At 39.0% G+C, this 21,406-nt stretch overlaps 1 protein-coding gene across 1 annotated transcript in view; it reads right to left on the bottom strand.

The window, feature by feature from the left end:
- Positions 1–21,399, bottom strand: part of LUC7L3 (LUC7 like 3 pre-mRNA splicing factor) — a 24,954-nt gene extending 3,555 nt beyond the window's left edge. The window contains 9 exon segments of the mRNA XM_019981421.2: positions 1,922–2,082; positions 2,756–3,039; positions 3,418–3,579; positions 4,812–4,916; positions 6,196–6,270; positions 6,646–6,790; positions 7,725–7,764; positions 10,626–10,692; positions 21,156–21,399. Coding sequence (XP_019836980.1) covers positions 1,922–2,082; positions 2,756–3,039; positions 3,418–3,579; positions 4,812–4,916; positions 6,196–6,270; positions 6,646–6,790; positions 7,725–7,764; positions 10,626–10,692; positions 21,156–21,254 — 1,138 coding nt within the window. The 5' untranslated portion in view covers positions 21,255–21,399.
- Positions 21,400–21,406: the final 7 nt, after the last annotated feature.

A 21,406-nucleotide genomic window follows, 5' to 3' on the forward strand; every position in this document is an offset into this window, starting at 1 on the left:
GTTTGTGCAAGAAACCACTTTTTGTTTGTGGAGTGAGATAAAGTGCTTTCATTACAGCACGTGAGCTCCCTCTTACTCACTGTCATCAAATGTTCACTACTACTCATATCTGACCTCAAAGTTCAGGCCTTTATATACAAGAATGGCTAACCGGCCACACGGTTATTTGAAAAAGTCAATAAATTATGTCATTTTTAAAAGAGATCCCAACATTTAAAATAAATCTGTAATGGCAAACCCAATCTTTCAAGACAGACCAGAGGCAGAGTTTCCCTGAATCCAGTCTTCACTCCTTCTTCCACATCTGACCAGGAAAATCCATTCGTCCACAATCCAAACACAGTCCAGTTTATTTTACTTAAACAAGTCTGATTATATTCTATGATGTCATCATTATAATAAGGATCATAGCTTAGCAATTCATTCTCTCTGCTCTCTCGAAAAATTACACAAACTCTTTTTAAGTCAGGCCAGTGCAATTTATAGCTCAATTTTGATCCCAAATAGTTATAAAAGCTACCTAGTTTCTGTCCCTGAGAACCAATCCAACTATTTTAAGTGACATGAATGAAGATTCAGCGAAGAGGTTTAGTTCTCAAAGTGATTATCTTCATCTCTGACAAGAGATATATCTGGTTGTTGAGTTGACCCCCCCAAATACATTACACAGAAAGTCTTGCCAAAAGGTTGAGTGAAGCTTACTTAAAAACTAATTAAAGTCAGTTAATTCTTGGTATCAATTGCCTTTTGAATCACAAAAATAACTTCTGAACTTAAATGGCAGATACTAAAGCTCATGAAAGTTTTAAAAATCACCCTGTTTCCTACTTTTTAACATTTGCTCCATGTTCTAGAAAAAGCCAATATATCTAAATCTTTTAAAAAGAGAAGGTGCACTTATTTGAGGAAAAATAAAAGCTGAAGACTGAAGGAAAAAAAAAAGATAATCTACTGTTTGCCAGTTTCCTAACTCAACTGTTAAACCCCACAAAAACCAGACTAATTTCATAAAAGAAAATAATGAGTATCACATGCATGTCTAATGTAATAAATCCATACGTGAGCACACATATGTTGGTGATCAAACATGGACACAGATAGGCAGAACAGGATGGAATAAGCAGAGCCAATAAAATTAGAAATAAGCCCTTTCTCTCATTCCTGAAAACCATGCAAAGCAGAAAAGCCCGGTCCAAAAAAAAAGTGTACAAAGAATCTGAAGAATATGCAGAAATGGGACCCTAATTATTAAAAGAATTATCGTTCATCATTCAATGAAGGCTAAATTCAAAGGTGAGAATATCCTTGTGAAAACATGCCAAAGACAAAATGAAAAGTTGATTAAGCAGTCAACCAGCTACTGGAATGTCACAGAAAATCAAAGGAAAAAATAGAAGGGAAAACGCATGTTTCGATAAAAAAAGGCACGCACCGAGGGGGAGGGGGCACAACACGCACACATAAGGCATTCAACTTATGAAAACTTAAAAGTACTATAGAATTAAATAAATGCTGTACTTGAAGACCAATGCAATACTGTACATTTACTCTTCAGAGTATTATGGAACACTGCAGCAAGTGTTGCCAAATAACTAAAAAATGTTGCCAATAACCCAGAATTCTACAGCCTAATAATCCTAACAGGTAATGCAATACTTGGAAGAATCTAAACGATAAGCTTTCAAGTTATAAATTGAAGCATGCGACTTGAACATGTTCTAAGAAAACACAAGGTCAACTGTCATTCTCATAAATCAGCAGAAGAGAAAATAAGACTTGTCTCCTATTGAATGGGGTTCATCAAAAGTAAAAATAAATACAGCTTGAAGTGGAACTCTGCTTGTGTCTAAAGAAAAGTGAGTTAGTGAAGAGACAAAGTGAAAACGGTCCCTTTAAGAATCAAATTCTCACAAAAACTAACCTTTCTCCTTCGATTTTCTATCTTGTTCTCTGTCTCGACTTTTGCTCCGGTGCTTATATGACTTTCGATCTCGGCTTTTTGATCTTCTTCGATCCCGACTACGAGATCTATGCTTTCTTTCTGATCTATCGTGGCTTCTGCTTCTTCGTCGATCTCTACTTCTTAAATAATTTGAAACAAAAGGAGAGCAACTTCAGCTGATATTACAGTGAGAAAAAATCTTGAAGAATTACATACCGTTATTTAAAGCAAAAATCACTCTCAAAGGCAAATGAATACAATCTACTATTAAAACACATTTATATAAGAAACCTTAAGAACTGAAAATTGAAAGTCCTTAACCTCAATTTTTCAAATAGGTAATCCTACCCAAAATAATTTATGATTTAAATGTCTTAGAATCAATAAGAGAAGCACTCATCCATTACACTAACTCCCTAATAAGATTGCATCAAATCTCCTTCAGCGGCCTAAGAAAGAGCAGTGAAGTTGCCTACAAGATGAACTCGTTCAATGATTCAACTTTCATCTGCCCGAGTGCTTAATGAGACTTAAGAGGGTCCCAAATACCAAGGAACTCACCAGTAATTACTATTATTTAATGCACACTCAGACACTAGGTAAAGAATCCACCTGCAATGCACAAGACCCAGTTCAATCCCTGGGTCGGGAAGATCCCCTGGAGGAGGAAATGGCAACTGACTCCAGTATTCTTTCCTGGAGAATTCCATGGACAGAGGAGCCTGGCAGGCTACAGTCCACAACGTCTCAAAGAGTGGGACACAACTGAGCAACTATCACTATATGCCTGGCACTGTCTCGTGTTCAATATACCTGCTCCTCCTTCTCTCTCTACTTCGTGATCTTTTGTGATCCCGAGACCTGCTGCATCTTCGGTCAGAAGTTCGGCTTGAATGCCTACTTCGTGATCGACTCCTCTTTCTTCTTTCTCTGTCTCGAGCTCTTTCTTTTTCTCTTTCTTCCTCTTCTCTTCGTCTTTTCCTCTCTCTCTCTTCTCTTTCCCTCTCCCTTTCTTTTTCTCTTTCTTCTCGTTCTTGCTTCTCCTTTTTTAAACGCTCATCACGATCAGGTTCTTCAGTTCTTTTTCTTAATTTTTCCTAAAGAAATCAAATTTGATTTTTTTTAGAACTAAATAACCTTAATGATGCTGTCAAACAACGGCTACCTAACATGAATCAACTGTAGACCAACTTATGAAATTTGATACCCTAAAAATGAGATGGAGAAATCTTAACACCATGTATGTACACAAGATATTTGACTAAACCCTCAGGAATATTCCTTCTCCCAAATTCCTGACACTATGAAGAAAATAAAGCACTTTGCTCATCTGATGAATAGCAAAATATTACAGGAATTATCACTACCTCAAATAACCCAGCAAAAATATAGTTTTAAATCTACACAATCAATTCTTAACCACACTAATATACAGTACTAGATATAGCTAAAATATATGCTCATAAGAAACTTACTTTTAATTCTTCTACAGTAGCTTTAATTTTGGCATAGCCCATGTGCTGTTTTCCCATCAAATGATCATCTACCCGGGACTGGGCATCTCCCACTATCAAAAAGGCTCCACACACTTCACAAACTTCCATTTGTTTTTCTTGGGCAGCAAAACTTTCAATTGTCTGAAATGATAAATCAGTTATTATAAAATATCTGATCAAGAGAAAAACAAATTCCCCTCAAAAATACTTTTAACATTTAGAAAATATTTTTAATTGTGTGAACTGCTACTTTCCATTTCCCCAAAGACATAATACTTAGCAGCAACTTTTAGACATGGGAAGCATGACAATAGCAATCAACTTTTCAAGAACTATTACGACCTCATCCCTCTATTATAACCCTTGAACTACATATCACCTCGAAAAAGCTAATCTACCTTTCAGAAAGCTACCTATTTTAGTCTGAATTCATTTCCTGCTTGGTTCAACAGGTTAAAGATGTGGACTCCATATTAAAAATGTTTTTTGGGACTTCCCTGGTAGCGCAGTAAATAGGAATCTGCCTGCCAATGCAGGGGACACAGGTCTGATCCCTGGTCTGGGAAGATTCCATGTGCCTCGGAGCAACTAAGCCCATATGCCACAACTATCAAGCCTGCACTCCACAGCCTGAAAGCTACAACTACGGAGACTGTGTGCTTCCACTACTGAAGCCTGCAGGCTCTAGGGCGGGCCCTCGGGTTGCACCTAAAGAGCCCTTGTGCCTCAGCTACTGAAGTCAATGGGCTTAGAGAGTGGCCTCCACTTTCTGTAACTAGAGAAAGCCCAAGTACAGCAATGAAGACCCAGAAAAACCAAAAATAATAAAAAAAGTTTTTCAAAATCATTAAGGAATTGAACTCACTGCATATAATCTGAACATACCCTTTTAATATTTAGAAATCAACGCTCAGTTATATTCTACCATCAATATCTAAAACATGTATACTATATCATCTAATTCAAAGTTAAATAAGTAGAGGTATTATTAAGAGTATACCAATTTTGTAGTAAGGTAAATATGAACTAAGTTATTTGATTAGTAACAACAACAACAAAAAAAACCCACCAAAACCTAAGCCCAACCAAAATACTTAAGGCACTGGTTAGCAAACCAGCAGCTAGAGGTCTGTTTTTGCAGTTTCATTGAAACAAAATTACAGACATTTGTTTACACATTGCCTAAAGCTATTTTGTAATATAAATGTAAAAACAGAGCTTTTATTACATTTCTTATGACCTGAAATCATAAATACTATGTGGCCCTTTAAAATAAAAGTTTGATGACATTAGAAAATTATTTGTAAATAGGAACAGATCCTAGCAATACACAGCTAACAGCATGGTTATATCAAAATGAAGTTGCTACTCACCGAAGTTGTGGACCTAAGCAACTCTCTCTCTTCTTTTAACTGTTCAACTAATTTCATCATTCCCTGGGCTTCTTCTACTTTTCCTTCAGATCCTAATTCTTCAATCTAAGAGGAATTCAAAAAGCAGTCAGGATATCTTTCTAACCACACTATCCTAGGATTTTTCTTTTTACCCTCAAGCTTCATGAGCTTGAAGTTGTTGGGGTATGTTTTGTTTACTGAAGCCTCTTTGGGTTTAATTTACCCTTAATCGATTTTTTCCCACAGCATTAACTACATATACTTGACAGGAAATACACAGAAAATTTCCAGGGTAGACAATTTCATAAGGTTAACACCACAGTCGGGAGAAGGCAATGGCACCCCACTCTAGTACTGTTGCCCAGAAAATCCCATGGATGGAGGAGCCTGGTAGGCTGCAGTCCATGGGGTCGCTAAGAGTCAGACACCACTGAGCGACTTCACTTTCATGCATTGGAGAAGGAAATGGCAACCCACTCCAGTGTTCTTGCCTGGAGAATCCCATGGACGGAGAAGCCTGGTGGGCTGCAGTCCATGGGGTCACTGAGTCAGACACGACTAAAGCGACTTAGCAGCAGCAGCAACACCACAGTCTAGATAATAAGCAACTCCACCCAAGTTTCCTACTGTCTCTGTGTTGTGCCTCCTCCCAAAGCAACCACCAATCTGTTTTCTGTCACTATAAATTAGTCTGCATTTTCTAGAACTGTATTTAAATGGAACCATGTACTCTATTCCTTTTGTGGGGCTTAGCCTCTTTCACTCAATCTAGTATCTCTATATTCATCAATATTATTCCAAATAGTTAATTCCTTTTTATCACTGTGTACTATCACTGTAGGACTTCCCTGGTGGCTTAGACGGTAAAGCATCTGTCTACAATGCGGGAGACCTGGGTTCGATCCCTGGGTCAGAAGATCCACTGGAGAAGGAAATGGCAATCCACTCCAGTACTACTGCCTGGAAAATCCCATGGACAGAGGAGCCTGGTAGGCTACCGTCAAGGGGTTGCAAACATTACTGTATAAGTACATCACAATTTGTTTACCCATTAACCTACTGACAGACATTTGTTCCCAGGTTTGTTTGGGGTTGGGTTTTTTTTTTGCACCTATTATGAATAAACACTGGTATACAACTCTGTGTAAACATATGCTTTCACCTCTTAGATTAATATCTAGCAGTGGAATGGCTCATAGTGCATCTCTTAACCTTTGAAGAAAGAAACTCTTTTCCAAAGTGCCTGCATCATTTTAAATAATCCCAACAGAGTAAAATAGTTTGTTTGCCCAGATCTTCACTAATATTTGATACTGTCAGTCTTTTTAATTTTAGCAATTCTAGGAGGAGTTCCAATTCTTACCTGCTGCAGGAGTACATCAATTTTATCTGTTAGAACCTGAATTTTTTCTTCATTTTTGCCTGTTGGACCAGCTGCCTGATGAAGACAATAGAATGTGTATTATCAACAACTAAACTACAAAAATAAACATTTAACTTCTATATACCATACCTAGTATTCGTATTTAATAACTGAAATGCTAAATCAAAAGGACAGTAACTCAATTATCTCAATTTTTGTTAATCAGTTACATATTTTGTCAGTTACTGATATTTAAGATAAAAAATTTCTGATTAGCAAAATATTAATTTACTAATAAAGACTGAAAAAAACCACCTTTTTAAGTTTTATGTCATTTTAAAACATATAAAGCAATGACTGAACTTGAGCCCAAGTTTCAATACTAGGGAGATCGCTGGCTTGCCAGAGGAAAGGACACTTTACAAAGATCATAAATTAATTCATACTCACCCCAGACGACTGCTGGTTTTGAGATAATGCCAAACGAGCATGGCCTCGTCTAATTCTACGTTCTACTTCTGCCAGTAAACTCTGTAAGTATCGCAAAAAATCTCTCTCATAGCCAACTTTCATAAAACGAGAACTCTTCTCATACCTAATGAAACGAAAATAAGTATTTTCTTTCCAATTCTTTATCCATTTACAACTCTCATATTCTATCTTCACTAATCTCATGAACTACTACTGCATTCAGACTGAAGCGCAGGGAATTTGCAGGCCAATTGTTAGGTCTCCCTGCTTTCACTGCTGTAGGCCTGGGTTCAAACCCTAGTCTGGGAACTAAGATGCCACAAGCCATGTGGCATACGCAAAAAAGTTAAAAAAAAAAAAAAAAAGAAGAAGAAGAAGAAAAAAAGTACTGAAGAGTAAACCAGGCACATCCATAAGAAGTGAATTTCCAGAGGTCCCTCATCCTGGTAAAGAGGTAGCATTTAACAGTGTATAAAGAGCACAGATGTTACCAATGGGCAGATCTAGGTGAACATTATCCTCGATCTGTGACCCTGGCTCCAGGACAAGTTTCATTTATAGAATTAGGTCTGTTAAAAAAACAAATGTGAAAGGAAAAAAAAAAAAAAAAAGCGAGTGAATTCTCTGGAGGTCCAGTGGTTAGGACTCAGTGTTTTCACTGTCATGGCCTGGGTTTAATCCCTGGTCAAGGAGTTAAGATCATACAAGCTGGGAGGAGCAGCCAAAAAATAATAATAAACTAAAAAATAAAAACTGGAGGAGGGCATGGCAACCCGCTCCAGTAATCTTGTCCAGAGAATCCCATGGACAGAAAAGCCTGGTGGGCTACAGTACAGGGGGTCTCAAAGTCAGACATGATTGAAGCGACTAAGTGAAAAATAAAAAAACAGACGGGATATAGAAAAAAAGCTTAGGCTTATGCTTGGCATACAGTATGAACTCGTATGGTGATGCTACATATAGCTGTATCACTTTCTATGACCCCCAACTAATGAGTAGGACCTCTACATGACATTCATTTTACATAAATTCCGATCATCCCAAAAAGGGTAACTTACTGTTTTCGTAGATTTTCATCATGAATTTTTTCACATGGTCCTAAAACACAAGAAATATGAATGTATTCAATATAAATTACTGAAATTAACTTTTCTCTTGTCAAAACAAAAGGAAGTTATTTTTTTAAAAAAAGGAAAGAAGATCCATTTAATCACTGAGTAGTCTGCAGACATGTAAATTGAGCCTACTAAATCATGAAGCAACATGCCCAAGTACACAAATGAAAATTGTTCTCCTTAGCCTTCAAGATGTACTATATGGTAAAAGAAGAGAGAGGGATGAAAAAATTATTCCTGACTGCCAAGTAAGCTACGATGATGGCAGACCTTTGGTCTGAACCATTAGTCTCCGTGAATACTGTTAAGACCAGCACCCTAGTCCTACCTCTTACCATCTCCAAAAGGCAACTTTAACCCTTTTAGCTTTCTCTTCTGGAATTTGCCTCCATATTTCTAAATTCTATGCTTATTTTGCTTTTTGGTTTAACTTAGGCATGAAAAATTTAGTTTAAATGAACATTCAGTGTTTATATTTTGATGCCATGTCCTATTAACTCCCGAGTTAAGCAAAAAGGGCATTATGATGACACTTTTGATACACTTACTGGAATTTTTTTCTTCAGTTCAGTCTCTTGTACGTTCTATTTCCAAATTCACTCCAGACACTAACTCAGCTATCAAAACTAGCTCAGTAATAATCTCCCTCAAGTTTCAAAATATATCAGATAATCAAATCAGCTTTATTTTCTTCCATGAGCTTTCCATCCTGCTTCAGTCAGAGCTACTTTTCCCCCAAGCTCACTAATGGAGCTGTCACCCTTTTCAAGTCCTTTTCTGGTCTGTACTCGACACAGTTTACTGGCTCTCTTATTTGTTTCCTTCTTGGTTTACACCCATGAGTGTCCACAGAAAAGGTTCCTGGTAGATATTGTTGAGACCATGCATGCCTGAAAATGTCTTTCTTCACACTCGTATTTTGCTGTTTGGCTATACAGCTAACCTAGGTAAAAAACATTTTACCATTCAGAATCCCGAGGATGTTTCTCCAGTGTCTTCAAGCTTCCAGTGTTGCTACTGACAAATTGAGGACATTCTGATTGATAATCTTGTATGCCCCACCCCACCCCTGGTGTTTTGGAATTTCACAATAATGTGCTTTGATATGGATCTTTTTATCATTTGCTGTGCTGAGTTCTAGAAGGATTCACTCCATCTAGAGAGTAAAATCCTTCAGTAATGCAATCTTAAGATTTTCTCCCTTCTGTTTTCTCTATCTAGAACTCTCTTAATTAGCTATCACAGCACTGGACTGATAGAATTTTTTCAAATTTTAATTTTTTCTCAACATACCACAAATTTATTTTATCATCAAAACTTCCCACTGATGTTCATAGTTCTCTAGTTCTAATTTCAACAACTCTTTATTTTTTCAAAACTTTTCTTTTTATATAGCATCCTATTCCTTCTGATATTTTCTCTTATTTCTCCGAGGATACTAAATTTAGTTACAGCTTTAAAAATTTTTTCTTCTGTTTTCTCCCATTATCACCATATTCCACTAAATTCTTTTTTTTCTGTTGGTTTTGGTTAATCTTTTATGTTTGAAGGTTTTCTTCAAATAACAATCTTGGCTGGCAAAATACTTCCAAAATCTGACTTGAAGTTGGTATGCACAGGCAGGGTTTGTCAACTAATAGGCTTTACCATAGGAAAATCAGGCAGCAAGACTTTCTTTTAGGAGATTCCCCAAGGGTCAGTACCTGTAGATCACTTCTCTGGAACTGTTCACTTTCTCTAAAGAATCCTCTTCTCTTCTGCCTGGGGAAAAAACATCTGGCTGTATCCTTCTAGGAACAGGGCAGAGGAAGGGAATGGGAAAACCTCACTATTAAGAAAACAGACTCATTTAATCTCTCTTACATTCTCATTTTTATTCATTACTGCCCTGTCCTGTATCTGTAAATCCCAATACCTAGATATATCCAGCCATAATGTGCTCTTTTTGCTTCAGGGCAAGCACTGTGCTTAACGAATTTAATTTCCATTTTATATTTCTAGAATGATACTAGTTATGTACCATCCTGGAGAGAAAATGGTCGATTTTTGGATTTTGTGGTTCATTTAGCCCAATTTCTTCAGAACATAACCCCCTGGTCTCCAGTGCTGTTGGCATGGGAGACAGAATTACCTGACGCACAGGTCAAGACCACCCAGACTAGTGCTTCTCAAGATGGGGCAGTTTTGCCCCCAGGGATATCTAGAAGTGCCTGGAGACATTTTTGGTTGTCAAAATTGGGAGATTTTTACTGACATCTACTTCCATAGAGGCCAAGGATGCTGCTAAGCATCCTACAACCCACAAGAGACCCTCCCACTTCCCCACGCACAGAATTTTCCAGGTCAAACTGTCAAATGTCAAGGTTGAGAAACCCTGAACTAGACTCATCTCTGGTTTTCAGCCCCATAATTCAACTCTGCCTTCTATGGTACCTGATGCCTCCAAATCCTGAGCCTGTCCAGGGTTCTGCTGATCAAACTCTTGCTTCTGTTTAATATCCCCTTCTGCAGGCTTTTAGGATACAGGTTTCTCTGCTATTCTTCCATCCACTTGTCATCTTCCAAAAATTTGTTGACATCTCTAATGTTATCTCGTCTTCCGTTTACACCTTTTTTGTTTTTAATATTCATTTTAGTGGAGGGGTTTCAGGAGGGAATGGAAATACATATGTAGATTCAAATAAGCCACCAGGTTTAATTAGACTGGCATTTGTTAATACATTTTTTTAAAAAGCCAGGAAAGAAATTATCAACACCTTTAACAGAAAATTTCTTTCCAAAATTATAAAGTATCACTTTCTCTTTAATCATAAATGCAACAAAAATTATAGAAAATTTACTTACCAAGATCAGAACGAGTGTTTGTGAACAATTCCGCAGGACAAAAACCACAGAGGTAGTATTTACAAACCTAGTGAAAAAACAAAGGTGACTTAACTTTTTGAAACTGGTCAGTTTTAAAACTATGCCAGAAAAGGATGCCAAATAACCATTTTCTCATTTCATGATCTACATCTTTCAACCAAGTAAGTTTAAGAACAACTTCATTTGTTAAGTCATTTAGACAAATTAATGACTTTCAGACTCCTGGATTTCAGTATAAGAAATGCAAGACTGACAGTAATAGAAATCACTGCCTTAATCCCCAGAAAGAACAAGTTTTGGATAAAGACATCCAGAATAAAGGTAATTTTTTTAAAAAATTAAAAAAAAAAAAAAAAAAAACACAAAACACTGCAGTGTTCTTATTGTTTCAACTTTGTTAAAGACCAGAACCAATTTACACATGAGGATTTGGAAATCACTGCCTAAATTCCAAATAATACTCATTTAAAATGATCCGGTTCTGTATTTTCACTTAAAGAGATCTTGTAACAGGCCCTAAAGCGTGCTGGATATTTTCACACATGCCAGCACTGAGTGACTTCTAAGGTATGAGGAAGAATTATTAACATAAGACCAATTTTCAATTCTCTCCCATGGGTACTTCTGTAACTCCTTCAGATATATTCTGAGACTGCTCTATACTAAATTTAATTTTGTAACACTGCAAACCAAAATCTGTTAAGCAAAATTCCAAAATATCTCCATATAACCCTTCATTGCTATTGGGTAAATTATCAATGTACAAGAAAAGGTAGAAAAGGTCTACTAAATTTAGGATTGAATGAGTTTTTTTGAGACATTTAGAACTGGATGTTGCATTTGAAATACTGTTTTTTGCTTCAAAGGTCAAATGTTTTACACTTATTTGAAGCAGTGAGGTCCCATAAGCTGTGTCCAGAGGAACTAAAGTCATAAAGAACAACCAGATTCAACAATCATGTCTAAACAACAGATTTAGCTTTATATCAATATTAATCCTGTTACATGTAGCGATATGTCATAGTATCTTTGTACCATTTTCTTTTGAAAATTCTAATACTTTAAATTATTAAAAAGGCTCAGTATGACCACAAGTAACATGCTGGCGAGGATGTGGAGAAAAGGGAACCCCTGGCACACTGCTGGCAGAAATGTGAACTGGTGCAACCATCCTGAAAAAAACCGCATGGAAGTTCCTCAAAACACTAAAAATAAAGCCACTGTATTTAATCCAGCAATTCCACTCCAGAGTACACATCCAAAGAAAATGAAGACAGTAATTCATACCAATGTTCACAGCAGCATTATTTATAATAGTCAAGAATGGAAGCATCCTTAATGTCCATCAACACACGGATGGATTAAGAAAATGAGGTAAATATACATGATGGAACAATAATCAGCCATGAAAAATGGAAATCTGCCATTCGCAACAACACAGAGAGACTCGGAGGAAATGATACTTAGTGAAATAAGCCAAACAGAGGCAAAACACTGTATGTATTTGAGGTCTCTAAAAAAAAAATAAAGGAAATTAGTGAAAACAACAACAAAACAAACTGCAGTGTAGAGAACCAGTGGGGAGAGGGAAGAGGGGCAAAATAGGGGCAGGGTATTAAGAGGCACAGACTATGATATATAAGAATATAAGTTAAATAAGCTACAAAGAAGTACCGCTCAGGGAATACAGCTGATATTTGATAGTAACTCTGTGTGTGCTCAATCGCTTCAAGTTGTGTCCAACTTTTTATGACCCTATGGAACCCGCCAGGCTCCTCTGTCCATGGGACTCTCCAGGCAAGAATACTGCAGTAGGTTGCCATGGCCTCCTCCAGATCTTCCCAACCCAGGGATCGAATTCCTGTACTGCAGGCAGATTCCTCATCCACTGAGCTACCTGGGAAGCCCCTTATAGTACCTATAAATAGACTACACTCTTTAAAAATTGTAAATCACTCTGTTGTATACCCCAAATTTATATTAATATCAACTATACCTCAACTTAAAAAGGGCTCTTTATGTGCAAAAGGCTAATGTTTTTAAATGCTATATACTTTTCTAATTATTAAAAAGTCTGATTTGTTCAATTTTGCATCATTTTAAGTGTGTCAGTACATGCATCACTAGAAACAAATAGGAATTTAGTCAGGAATGTCAGGTGTAAAGCTTAACCTGGTTAAGTTTCTGAACTGGTTAAGTTCAGAAATTAATGACAACACATTCTAGGCATGAAAAGACAAATTCAGCAGAGTATGAAAATAGGCAAGTGGAAATCGGTATGTTTGGAGAATCAAAACAGTGATTTTTTATTTTTGGCTGCCACTTTTCAACTATGAAAAACTAAATCTGTAACTCTGCCTTGGTATTCTCAATACAAAAAAAGGAGATAACATCTATTTCATAGTGGGACTGTAAATTTTAGTATGTTTATTGAGAGAAACGGGCAAATCAGTCTGTTTTTAAAAATACCCATTACTTTCTTAAATAGGCACTCGAGACAATCAAACAAGCTATGCCAGCAGCTCTACCTGTAATTTAGTCCTATCACTCCATCTGCTGCTGCTGCTAAGTCACTTCAGTCGTGTCCGACTCTGTGCGACCCCATGGACTGCAGCCGTCCTCCTCCGTCCATGGGATTTTCCAGGCAAGAGTACTGGAATGGGGTGCCATTGCCTTCTCCATCACTCCATCTGAGATGAGATCAACCACATGATCTGCCCTGAAGGCAGTTCAGTTCAGTCACTCAGTCGTGTCCAACTCTTTGCGACCCCATGGACTGCAGCACGCCAGGCCTCCCTGTCCATCACCAACTCCCGGAGTTTACTCAAACTCATGTCCACTGAGTCAGTGGACATCCAACCATTTCATCCTCTCTCGTCCCCTTCTCCTCCCACCTTCAATCTTTCCCAGCATCAGGGTCTTTTCAAATGAGTCAGCCCTTCGCATCAGGTGGCCAAAGTATTAGAGTTTCAAGAAGGCATCAGGCTACTTACAAAATACAGATTAAAACCTATTTTCCTAATTCTTTGTTCTGTGTGCTCTTACTCTCCAACTCTGCTTAAGATATTGCTGTAAAGAAATGGTACATGAAAACAACTGTTACTCTACCCAATAAACCCTAGCTACTTAAACTGCTTGTTTTAACCTTTCCCAGAGATTGAGAATGTTTAACTAAAAATATTAACAGTCTTATTCAGCAAGTCTTTACTAAATGTCCATCATGGACCTAACAATCTGATAATCAAACGGGCTCAGAAGAGGGGGCAGGGGGGTGGCAAGGGCAGAATTTGTAGTTGCTGTTGTTTAGCTACTTAGTGTCCTACTCTTTGGGAGCCCATGAACTGCAGCATGCCAGGACTACAATCACAACATAATTGTGAGTCTCCTGAAGAACTGTACAAAAAAGATCTTCACGACCCAGATAATCTCGATGGTGTGATCACTCACCTAGAGCCAGACATCCTGGAATGTGAAGTCAGGTGGGCCTTAGAAAGCATCACTACGAACAAAGCTAGTGGAGGTGATGGAATTCCAGCGGAGCTCTTTCAAATCCTGAAAGATGATGCTGTGAAAGTGCTGCACTCAATATGCCAGCAAATTTGGAAAACTCAGCAGTGGCCACAGGACTGGAAAAGGTCAGTTTTCATTCCAATCCCAAAGAAAGGCAATGCCAAAGAATGCTCAAACTACTGCACAATTGCACTCCTCTCACACGCTAGTAAAGTAATGCTGAAAACTCTCCAAGCCAGGCTTCAGCAATATGTGAACCGTGAACTTCCTGATGTTCAAGCTGGGTTTAGAAAAGGCAGAGGAACCAGAGATCAAATTGCCAACATCCGCTGGATCATGGAAAAAGCAAGAGAGTTCCAGAAAAACGTCGATTTCTGCTTTTTGACTATGTCAAAGCCTTTGACTGTGTGGATCACAATAAACTGGAAAATTCTTCAAAAGATGGGAATACCAGACCACCTGATCTGCCTCTTGAGAAATTTGTATGCAGGTCAGGAAGCAACAGTTAGAACTGGACATGGAACAACAGACTGGTTCCAAATAGGAAAAGGAGTACGTCAAGGCTGTATGTTGTCACCCTGCTTATTTAACTTATATGCAGAATACATCATGAGAAACGCTGGGCTAGAAGAAGCACAAGCTGGAATCAAGACTGCCGGGAGAAATATCAATAACCTCAGATATGCAGATGACACCACCCTATGGCACAAAGTGAAGAGGAACTAAAAAGCCTCTTGATGAAAGTGAAAGTGGAGAGTGAAAAAGTTGGCTTAAAGCTCAACATTCAGAAAATGAAGATCATGGCATCCGGTCCCACCACTTCATAAATAAATGGGGAAACAGTGGAAACAGTGTCAGACTTTATTTTTTGGGCCTCGAAGATCACTGCAGATGGTGACTGCAGCCATGAAATTAAAAGATGCTTACTCCTTGGAAGGAAAGTTATGACCAACCTAGATAGCATATTCAAAAGCAGAGACATTACTTTACCAACAAAGCTTCGTCTAGTCAAGGCTATGGTTTTTCCTGTGGTCATGTATGGATGTGAGAGTTGGACTGTGAAGAAGGCTGAGTGCCGAAGAATTGATGCTTTTGAACTGTGGTGTTGGAGAAGACTCTTGAGAGTCCCTTGGACTGCAAGGAGATCCAACCAGTCCAGTCTGAAGGAGATCAGCCCTGGGATTTCTTTGGAAGGAATGATGCTGAAGCTGAAACTCCAGTACTTTGGCTACCTCATGCGAAGAGTTGACTCATTGGAAAAGACTCTGATGCTGGGAGGGATTGGGAGCAGGAGGAGAAGGGGATGACAGAGGATGAGATGGCTGGATGGCATCACTGACTTGATGGACATGAGTCTCAGTGAACTCCAGGAGTTGGTGATGGACAGGGAGGCCTACTTCGATTCATGGGGTCGCAAAGAGTCGGACACGACTGAGCGACTGAACTGAACTGATAAATTAAGGTAACAGCAAAGACCAGAAGAGTTCAATATCAAAATTTTCACTACCACATAAGAGAATGCAGATACAAACAACCTCAGGAATCTGACTAGAAAAATTTAATTGTGAGTTTCCATCGCATTAAACAAAGTGAAAAATAAAAACAAAATCTGGCATTAGATACACTGCTGAGAAAAGGAACACTCCAAACATTACTAGAGCTGTCGGACAACCTGGCAACATCCATCAAAATGTAAAATATGCACTTAACTTAGTCATTATCTTTCTAGGAACCTATCCTACAAGTGATTCAGTTCTATGTACTAGAGTGTTCACTGCAGCTTGGTTGGCAATTGTAAAAGAACTCGAAGTAATCTACATGAAATAAACTAAGGTACATTTACATTGTACCTACAAGGAAAGACTCCACAGTATAAGTGAAAGTTGTTAATTATAAATTATACTCATATGGACTTCCCAGGAGGAGCTAGTGGTAAAGACACCACCTGTCAATGTAGGAGACATAAGAGACCGCAGGTTTGATCCTTGGGTTAGGAAGATCCCCTGGAGAAGGGCATAGCAACCCACTCCAGTATTCTTGCCTGGAGAATCCCATGGAGGAGCCTGGTGGGCTATGGTCCATAGGGTCGCAAAGAATCAGACACAATTGAAGCAACTTGGCATGCATACACGCATGCACACTTACATAAACCAAGTTTACTTCTGTAAAAAGAATCACTTTAATGAGCCTAAATTGGAGGGAACATAAAACAGTAAAATCAATTTCTAATATAGTAATTAATCAAAGTTCACTCTTTTCATTGCCTACACAAAGTTTTCATAAAATTTTAATCAATTTTCCACAGCAGCAGGGATAGTAAACATCTCTCTCCTGCTAAGAAGCCTTCCATTACTTCCCAAAGTCATTTAGTCCCAACTTTTAACAAGGTTTATAAAAAAACATTCAGAACTCCTCTGGTGGCACAGAGGATAAGAATCCGCCTGCCAATGCAGGGGACATGGGTTCGATCCTTGGCTACGGAAGACTCCACATGCTACGGAGCAACTAAACCCGTGTGCCACAACCACTGAGCTTGCCTGCTGCAACTACTGAAACCCGTGCCTAGAGCCTGTGCTCTGCAACAAGAGTAGTCCCCACTCGCCACAACTGGACAAAGCCCATGCACAGCAACGAAGACTCACTGCAACCAAATATAAAAAAATTTTTTTAAGTGATACATTTTTGTAAAATAATCAAAGGAACTTCCTAACTTACAAGAAATGGAAAATTAAACATATTTCATAAACAATGAAGCACTGTATACTAACTTAAGCTACTTTCTCCCCTTGTTAAGAAATCAAGTCTAATGAGACACAGAATTCCCTGGTTGTCCAGTTGTTAGGACTTCGAGCTTTCACTGCCTGAGGGCCTGGGTTCAGTCCCTCATCTGGGAACCAAGATCCTGCAAGCTACATGCGGCATCCAAAAAATAAAAGGTCTAAAGTTCTAATGAGACACACATGGTTTTCCAGAAGCAATCAATCAAAGATTGAGGAAATACTTTAATATTTTCAGTGTGATAATACTGTGGTTATCGTCCTCACATTTTAGACATGTCTTTAAGGCTGAATGATAAAACTGCTCCAAAATAATGAAAGAAGTAGGAGATACAGAGAAAATAATACTAGTCATATACTGATAATGTGTCTTACACACATGGATACACAGAGTTCATTCCACTACTTACTTCTGTTTATAAGTTTTGGAGAGAAAAAGCAAACAGTAACTATATACATTACACAGAGACTGCTGGAAATTCCAAGAAGCCCAACACTTACCATGTACTATATAGTGAGGTAGGAAATGTCTACACTTATGGCAGAAAAAAAACATTTTGATGACTATGGTTTAAAACTAACAAAACACCTGTAGAAGTCATGCACTATAATTACTAATTTTTTGCTTCTGGTTTCCTTTTCAGATTCTGAATATCTTTTTTAGATGTTAAAAAAAAGCACAAGTAAAAAACGTGGACAGTAACCTTAACTGTTTCTTTTTTTCCAAACAACTTTCGATGTGATGCTATCTGTTAACATTGGCAAGATTTCAGAAAAGAACATTTATTTCAATTCCCTTCTATTAAGTGTTCACTGAACAGAGGGCATACATGAGTTTGGTAAGTGATGGACAAGATCTCATTTTATATATTAGAATCAGAGTTAATAGTTTAAACTTTTTCACTTTTGGGCTTCCCTGGTGGCTCAGTTGGTAAAGAATCCGCCTACAATGCAGGAGACCTGGGTTCGACCCCTGGTTGGGAAGATCCCCTGGAGAAGGGAAAGACACATTTACAGTATTCTGGCCTGGAGAATTCCATGAAATGTACAGCCCATGGGGTCACAAAGAGACACGACTAAGCGACTTTCACGACAAAATAAAATCCTCAATTTGAACTACAAAGTTCTTGCCATAAACTTAATAATACAAGCTCCAGACCAGATGGTAATTACAATTCCCTACAATCTCAACTCCAGATTATCCAAAGGCTACCAATGCCTCCTCTAACACGGAAATCTTCCCATGTGGACACTAACTGAAAGGTGCTCACCCTAGGCAGTTAAAATCACATGCTTTCCTCGTTTCTCTGGTTGTTTAGGATTAATAAAGCAGAGGAAACAAATTGCTTAATAAAAAAATACTAATCTCAAGGAAATGTAAAATATTAATCAATGAGGGAGGGAGGTGTGTCAATGAATCCTTGGAACAGTATTAAAGCTGATGGCTTTAGTTGAAAACCAATTTCTCTCAGATCAAAAGGTAACAATCTACAAAAGCTGGAAACACCTGTATAGTAAAGCCCTTTCCCTGAGTGGTTCCTTACATATATCTTTACAAATAAGTGAAAGGCCAATAATTTGCATCACAGAGACAGCCTTCACTTAAAAAACGAGTTTCCTCCAAGTGTTTCTAGTTCAACATTTAAAACCAGAGTACCGAGGAAGTATGTCAGGAAGCAGTCGTTTACAAGCTTTAGCATGTATAAAGATGCCATTTAAAAAATGCAGATTTCAGGGGCCTTTCGGTAGACCTAGACTCAGAATGGGGGGTAGGCACTGGCGAAGTACATCTCTGCATTTAAAACAAATTCCACAGATCAAGCTAACACAGATATCTAGGAATTACTTTTAACAATAAAGTTTCCATTTCATTGTTAAACAAAAGGACCTCGCCCAGCTGAAATGGCTTTCCCCATCTAGTGCAAGTGTGGCAAAGAAAAGTTTCCAGATAGAACTGGAATGCAAAAATATTGGGCGGAATTCCCTGGCAGTCCAGTGGTTAGGACTTCGCCTTCACTGACAAGGCCTGGGTTTGGTCCCTCGACAGGGACTAAGGACTTCCCTGGTGGCTCAGATGGTAAAAGCATGTGCCTACAAAGCAGGAGACCCGGGTTTGGTCCCTGGCTAGGGAAGATCCCCTGGAAAAGAAAATGGCAACCCACTCTACTATTTTTGCCTGGAAAACCCCATGGACGGAGGAGCCTGGCAGGCTACAGTCCATGGGGTCGCAAAGAGTAGGACACGACTTCACTTTTCACAGGGACTAAGATCCCACAAGCCACCCAGTGCAGATAAACCCTCACCACCACCACTACCAAAAAAAAAACCCCTTACAGTATATACTGTGGTTGGCCATTCCTCCAGGATTTTACCAAATACCCAACAGCAAACACCAAGTGACCCAGGAGTGATGCCACAAGTTTCCCCAGCTTTATAAAACCCTACAGTAATTCTAACTTATTTAGAAAGAGCCAGATGGTACATTCCTGGTCTGTACCCACGTTTTCTTGCAGACAGAAATCTGAAACACCAGCACTGACTTTTTCAAATCCCTGAATCCAAAATTAAGTGCAATCTATCATTAAAGGCATAAAATATTTTGACAAAAGTCTGTATCAGTGAGAAACACTAAAACTGAAGGGAGGGTGCACCTGAAAGGAAAGCAGATTTATTATAACTGAGATGACATAAAACTTAAGTTGCTTTTCTGAGAACTTCATCGTTGCTAACGTTATAAACCCATCGCATCCAACGCAATGTGGCAATAAACCACCACCAGGGAAAAACGTTTTTCCACAATCCTTGTTCAAAACCAATTAGGCAAACAGGCTGTTACAGCTGATGAGCACGCAATCAAAAGCAATTTTCTCTCTGTAATTCAAAATAGATAAATGTCCTATTTGCACACAGAGTGAAACATAAAGTTCACCTTTTTCTTTTTGCAAAGTTCATTGAGTGGCAAAAGAAAAAGTTGCTTTATGGTGACAAAGAAATGACTACAAAGAGAAGGGACCCAACAAAGTTACTCCTATTTTTATTTTGAGGAAAGAGGAAAAACCCAAAAGTCAGGGGAAAAAAGATTTAAAAAGCTTCACCTCTAATGTGTGAATTTGTTGTTGTTCAGTCGCAAAGTCAACTCCGACTCTTCGCGACCCCATGGACTGCAGCACTCGACTTCTCTTGTCCTTCACTAGCTCCCGGAGTTTTCTCAACTTCATGCCCATTGAGTCAGTGATATTATCTAACCATTTAACCGGTACAAAAATTCTACTGTAACACTTCACACTACTAATCGGGTGGCACCCCACAGGTCTAGTCAAACACTAGCAAAAGAGAAATTTTACTGTAACCAAAGCGTAAGTTTAAAATGAGTAAGCAACTCCCCCCCCCCCAAAAAAGACATATTTAACAATTCCTTCATGTTTTGACTAGCAACTGTCTTTATCTTGTTTGACTACAATCACATGTGAAGTTAATTATACATCCATTCTTCAGGTAAGACCTAAAATAAACGTTACACACCATGTTCACAGAACTGGAAAGTGAACACGACTACAAAGATTAGGTTTAGTTTCGCCATTTAACTTGACAAGATCTTGGGTGAGCCTCTTAAGTCTCATCTGTGAAATTGGGTTTATACTCATTTACCCTTAGAGGGTTAAGAGGATCAAAGAGTTTCCTATGAAGAAAAAAGCCTTGACAATTATCTACAAGAATGGCTTACTAGACCGTACTGCTATCAAACAATATTTGTAAATCACGGTGAACCCTATCAAGACCTCTTTTAAAATTTTATTGCCCCATGTAAGCGTCGAAACTGAAACATTTCTGAATACACTGCCACGATATGACGCTCAGCCAAATAACGGCCAAATCTGCCCTTTTCCCTATTTCACAGCGAGGTGAAAACTCCGAAACCTCTAGATGTACAAAAATACTCCTTCCTTTCCCGCTTTTCTCTGCCTCATTAAGCTGCTTTTCAATTTTGCCAAGTCTTTTTTTTACTTCCTTGATACTTAACAATAAATCATCCCTTAACCAAGGATCCAGGCAGCCTCCTCCCTCCTGGGCTATTCTCCCGATTCCCTCCAGCCACGGGGTCAGACACTTGACCCCGGGGCGGCCGGGCCCCAAACCTTCCCGAGGCCCCGGCGAGCCCCAGCCCGCGCCGTTCCCCTCCCCCATGGCGCCCAGGCACAGGCCCAAGGCCCGCGGGACTTACGCTCTCGTGGTCCCACCGCACGTTGCTGCGCTTCTCATCCGGGGCGAGGTTTCGGTCCCTGCCCATTAACTCATCCAACAATTGCGCAGCCGAAATCATGGTGCTTTCCTCGGGCGGCTGCTCCCACCAGCCCTGGCACCTGCCAAAGAAAACGCCGGCACCACAGTCGCGAACCTCTCAGGAACCCTAGCAGGCCTAAATGCCTCCTCTAACCAGGAGCCGACAAGACAAAATGGCCGCCGCGCGAGCGC

The sequence above is a fragment of the Bos indicus genome, chromosome 19 (assembly GCF_029378745.1).
Source record: "Bos indicus isolate NIAB-ARS_2022 breed Sahiwal x Tharparkar chromosome 19, NIAB-ARS_B.indTharparkar_mat_pri_1.0, whole genome shotgun sequence".
Taxonomy (NCBI): domain Eukaryota; kingdom Metazoa; phylum Chordata; class Mammalia; order Artiodactyla; family Bovidae; genus Bos; species Bos indicus.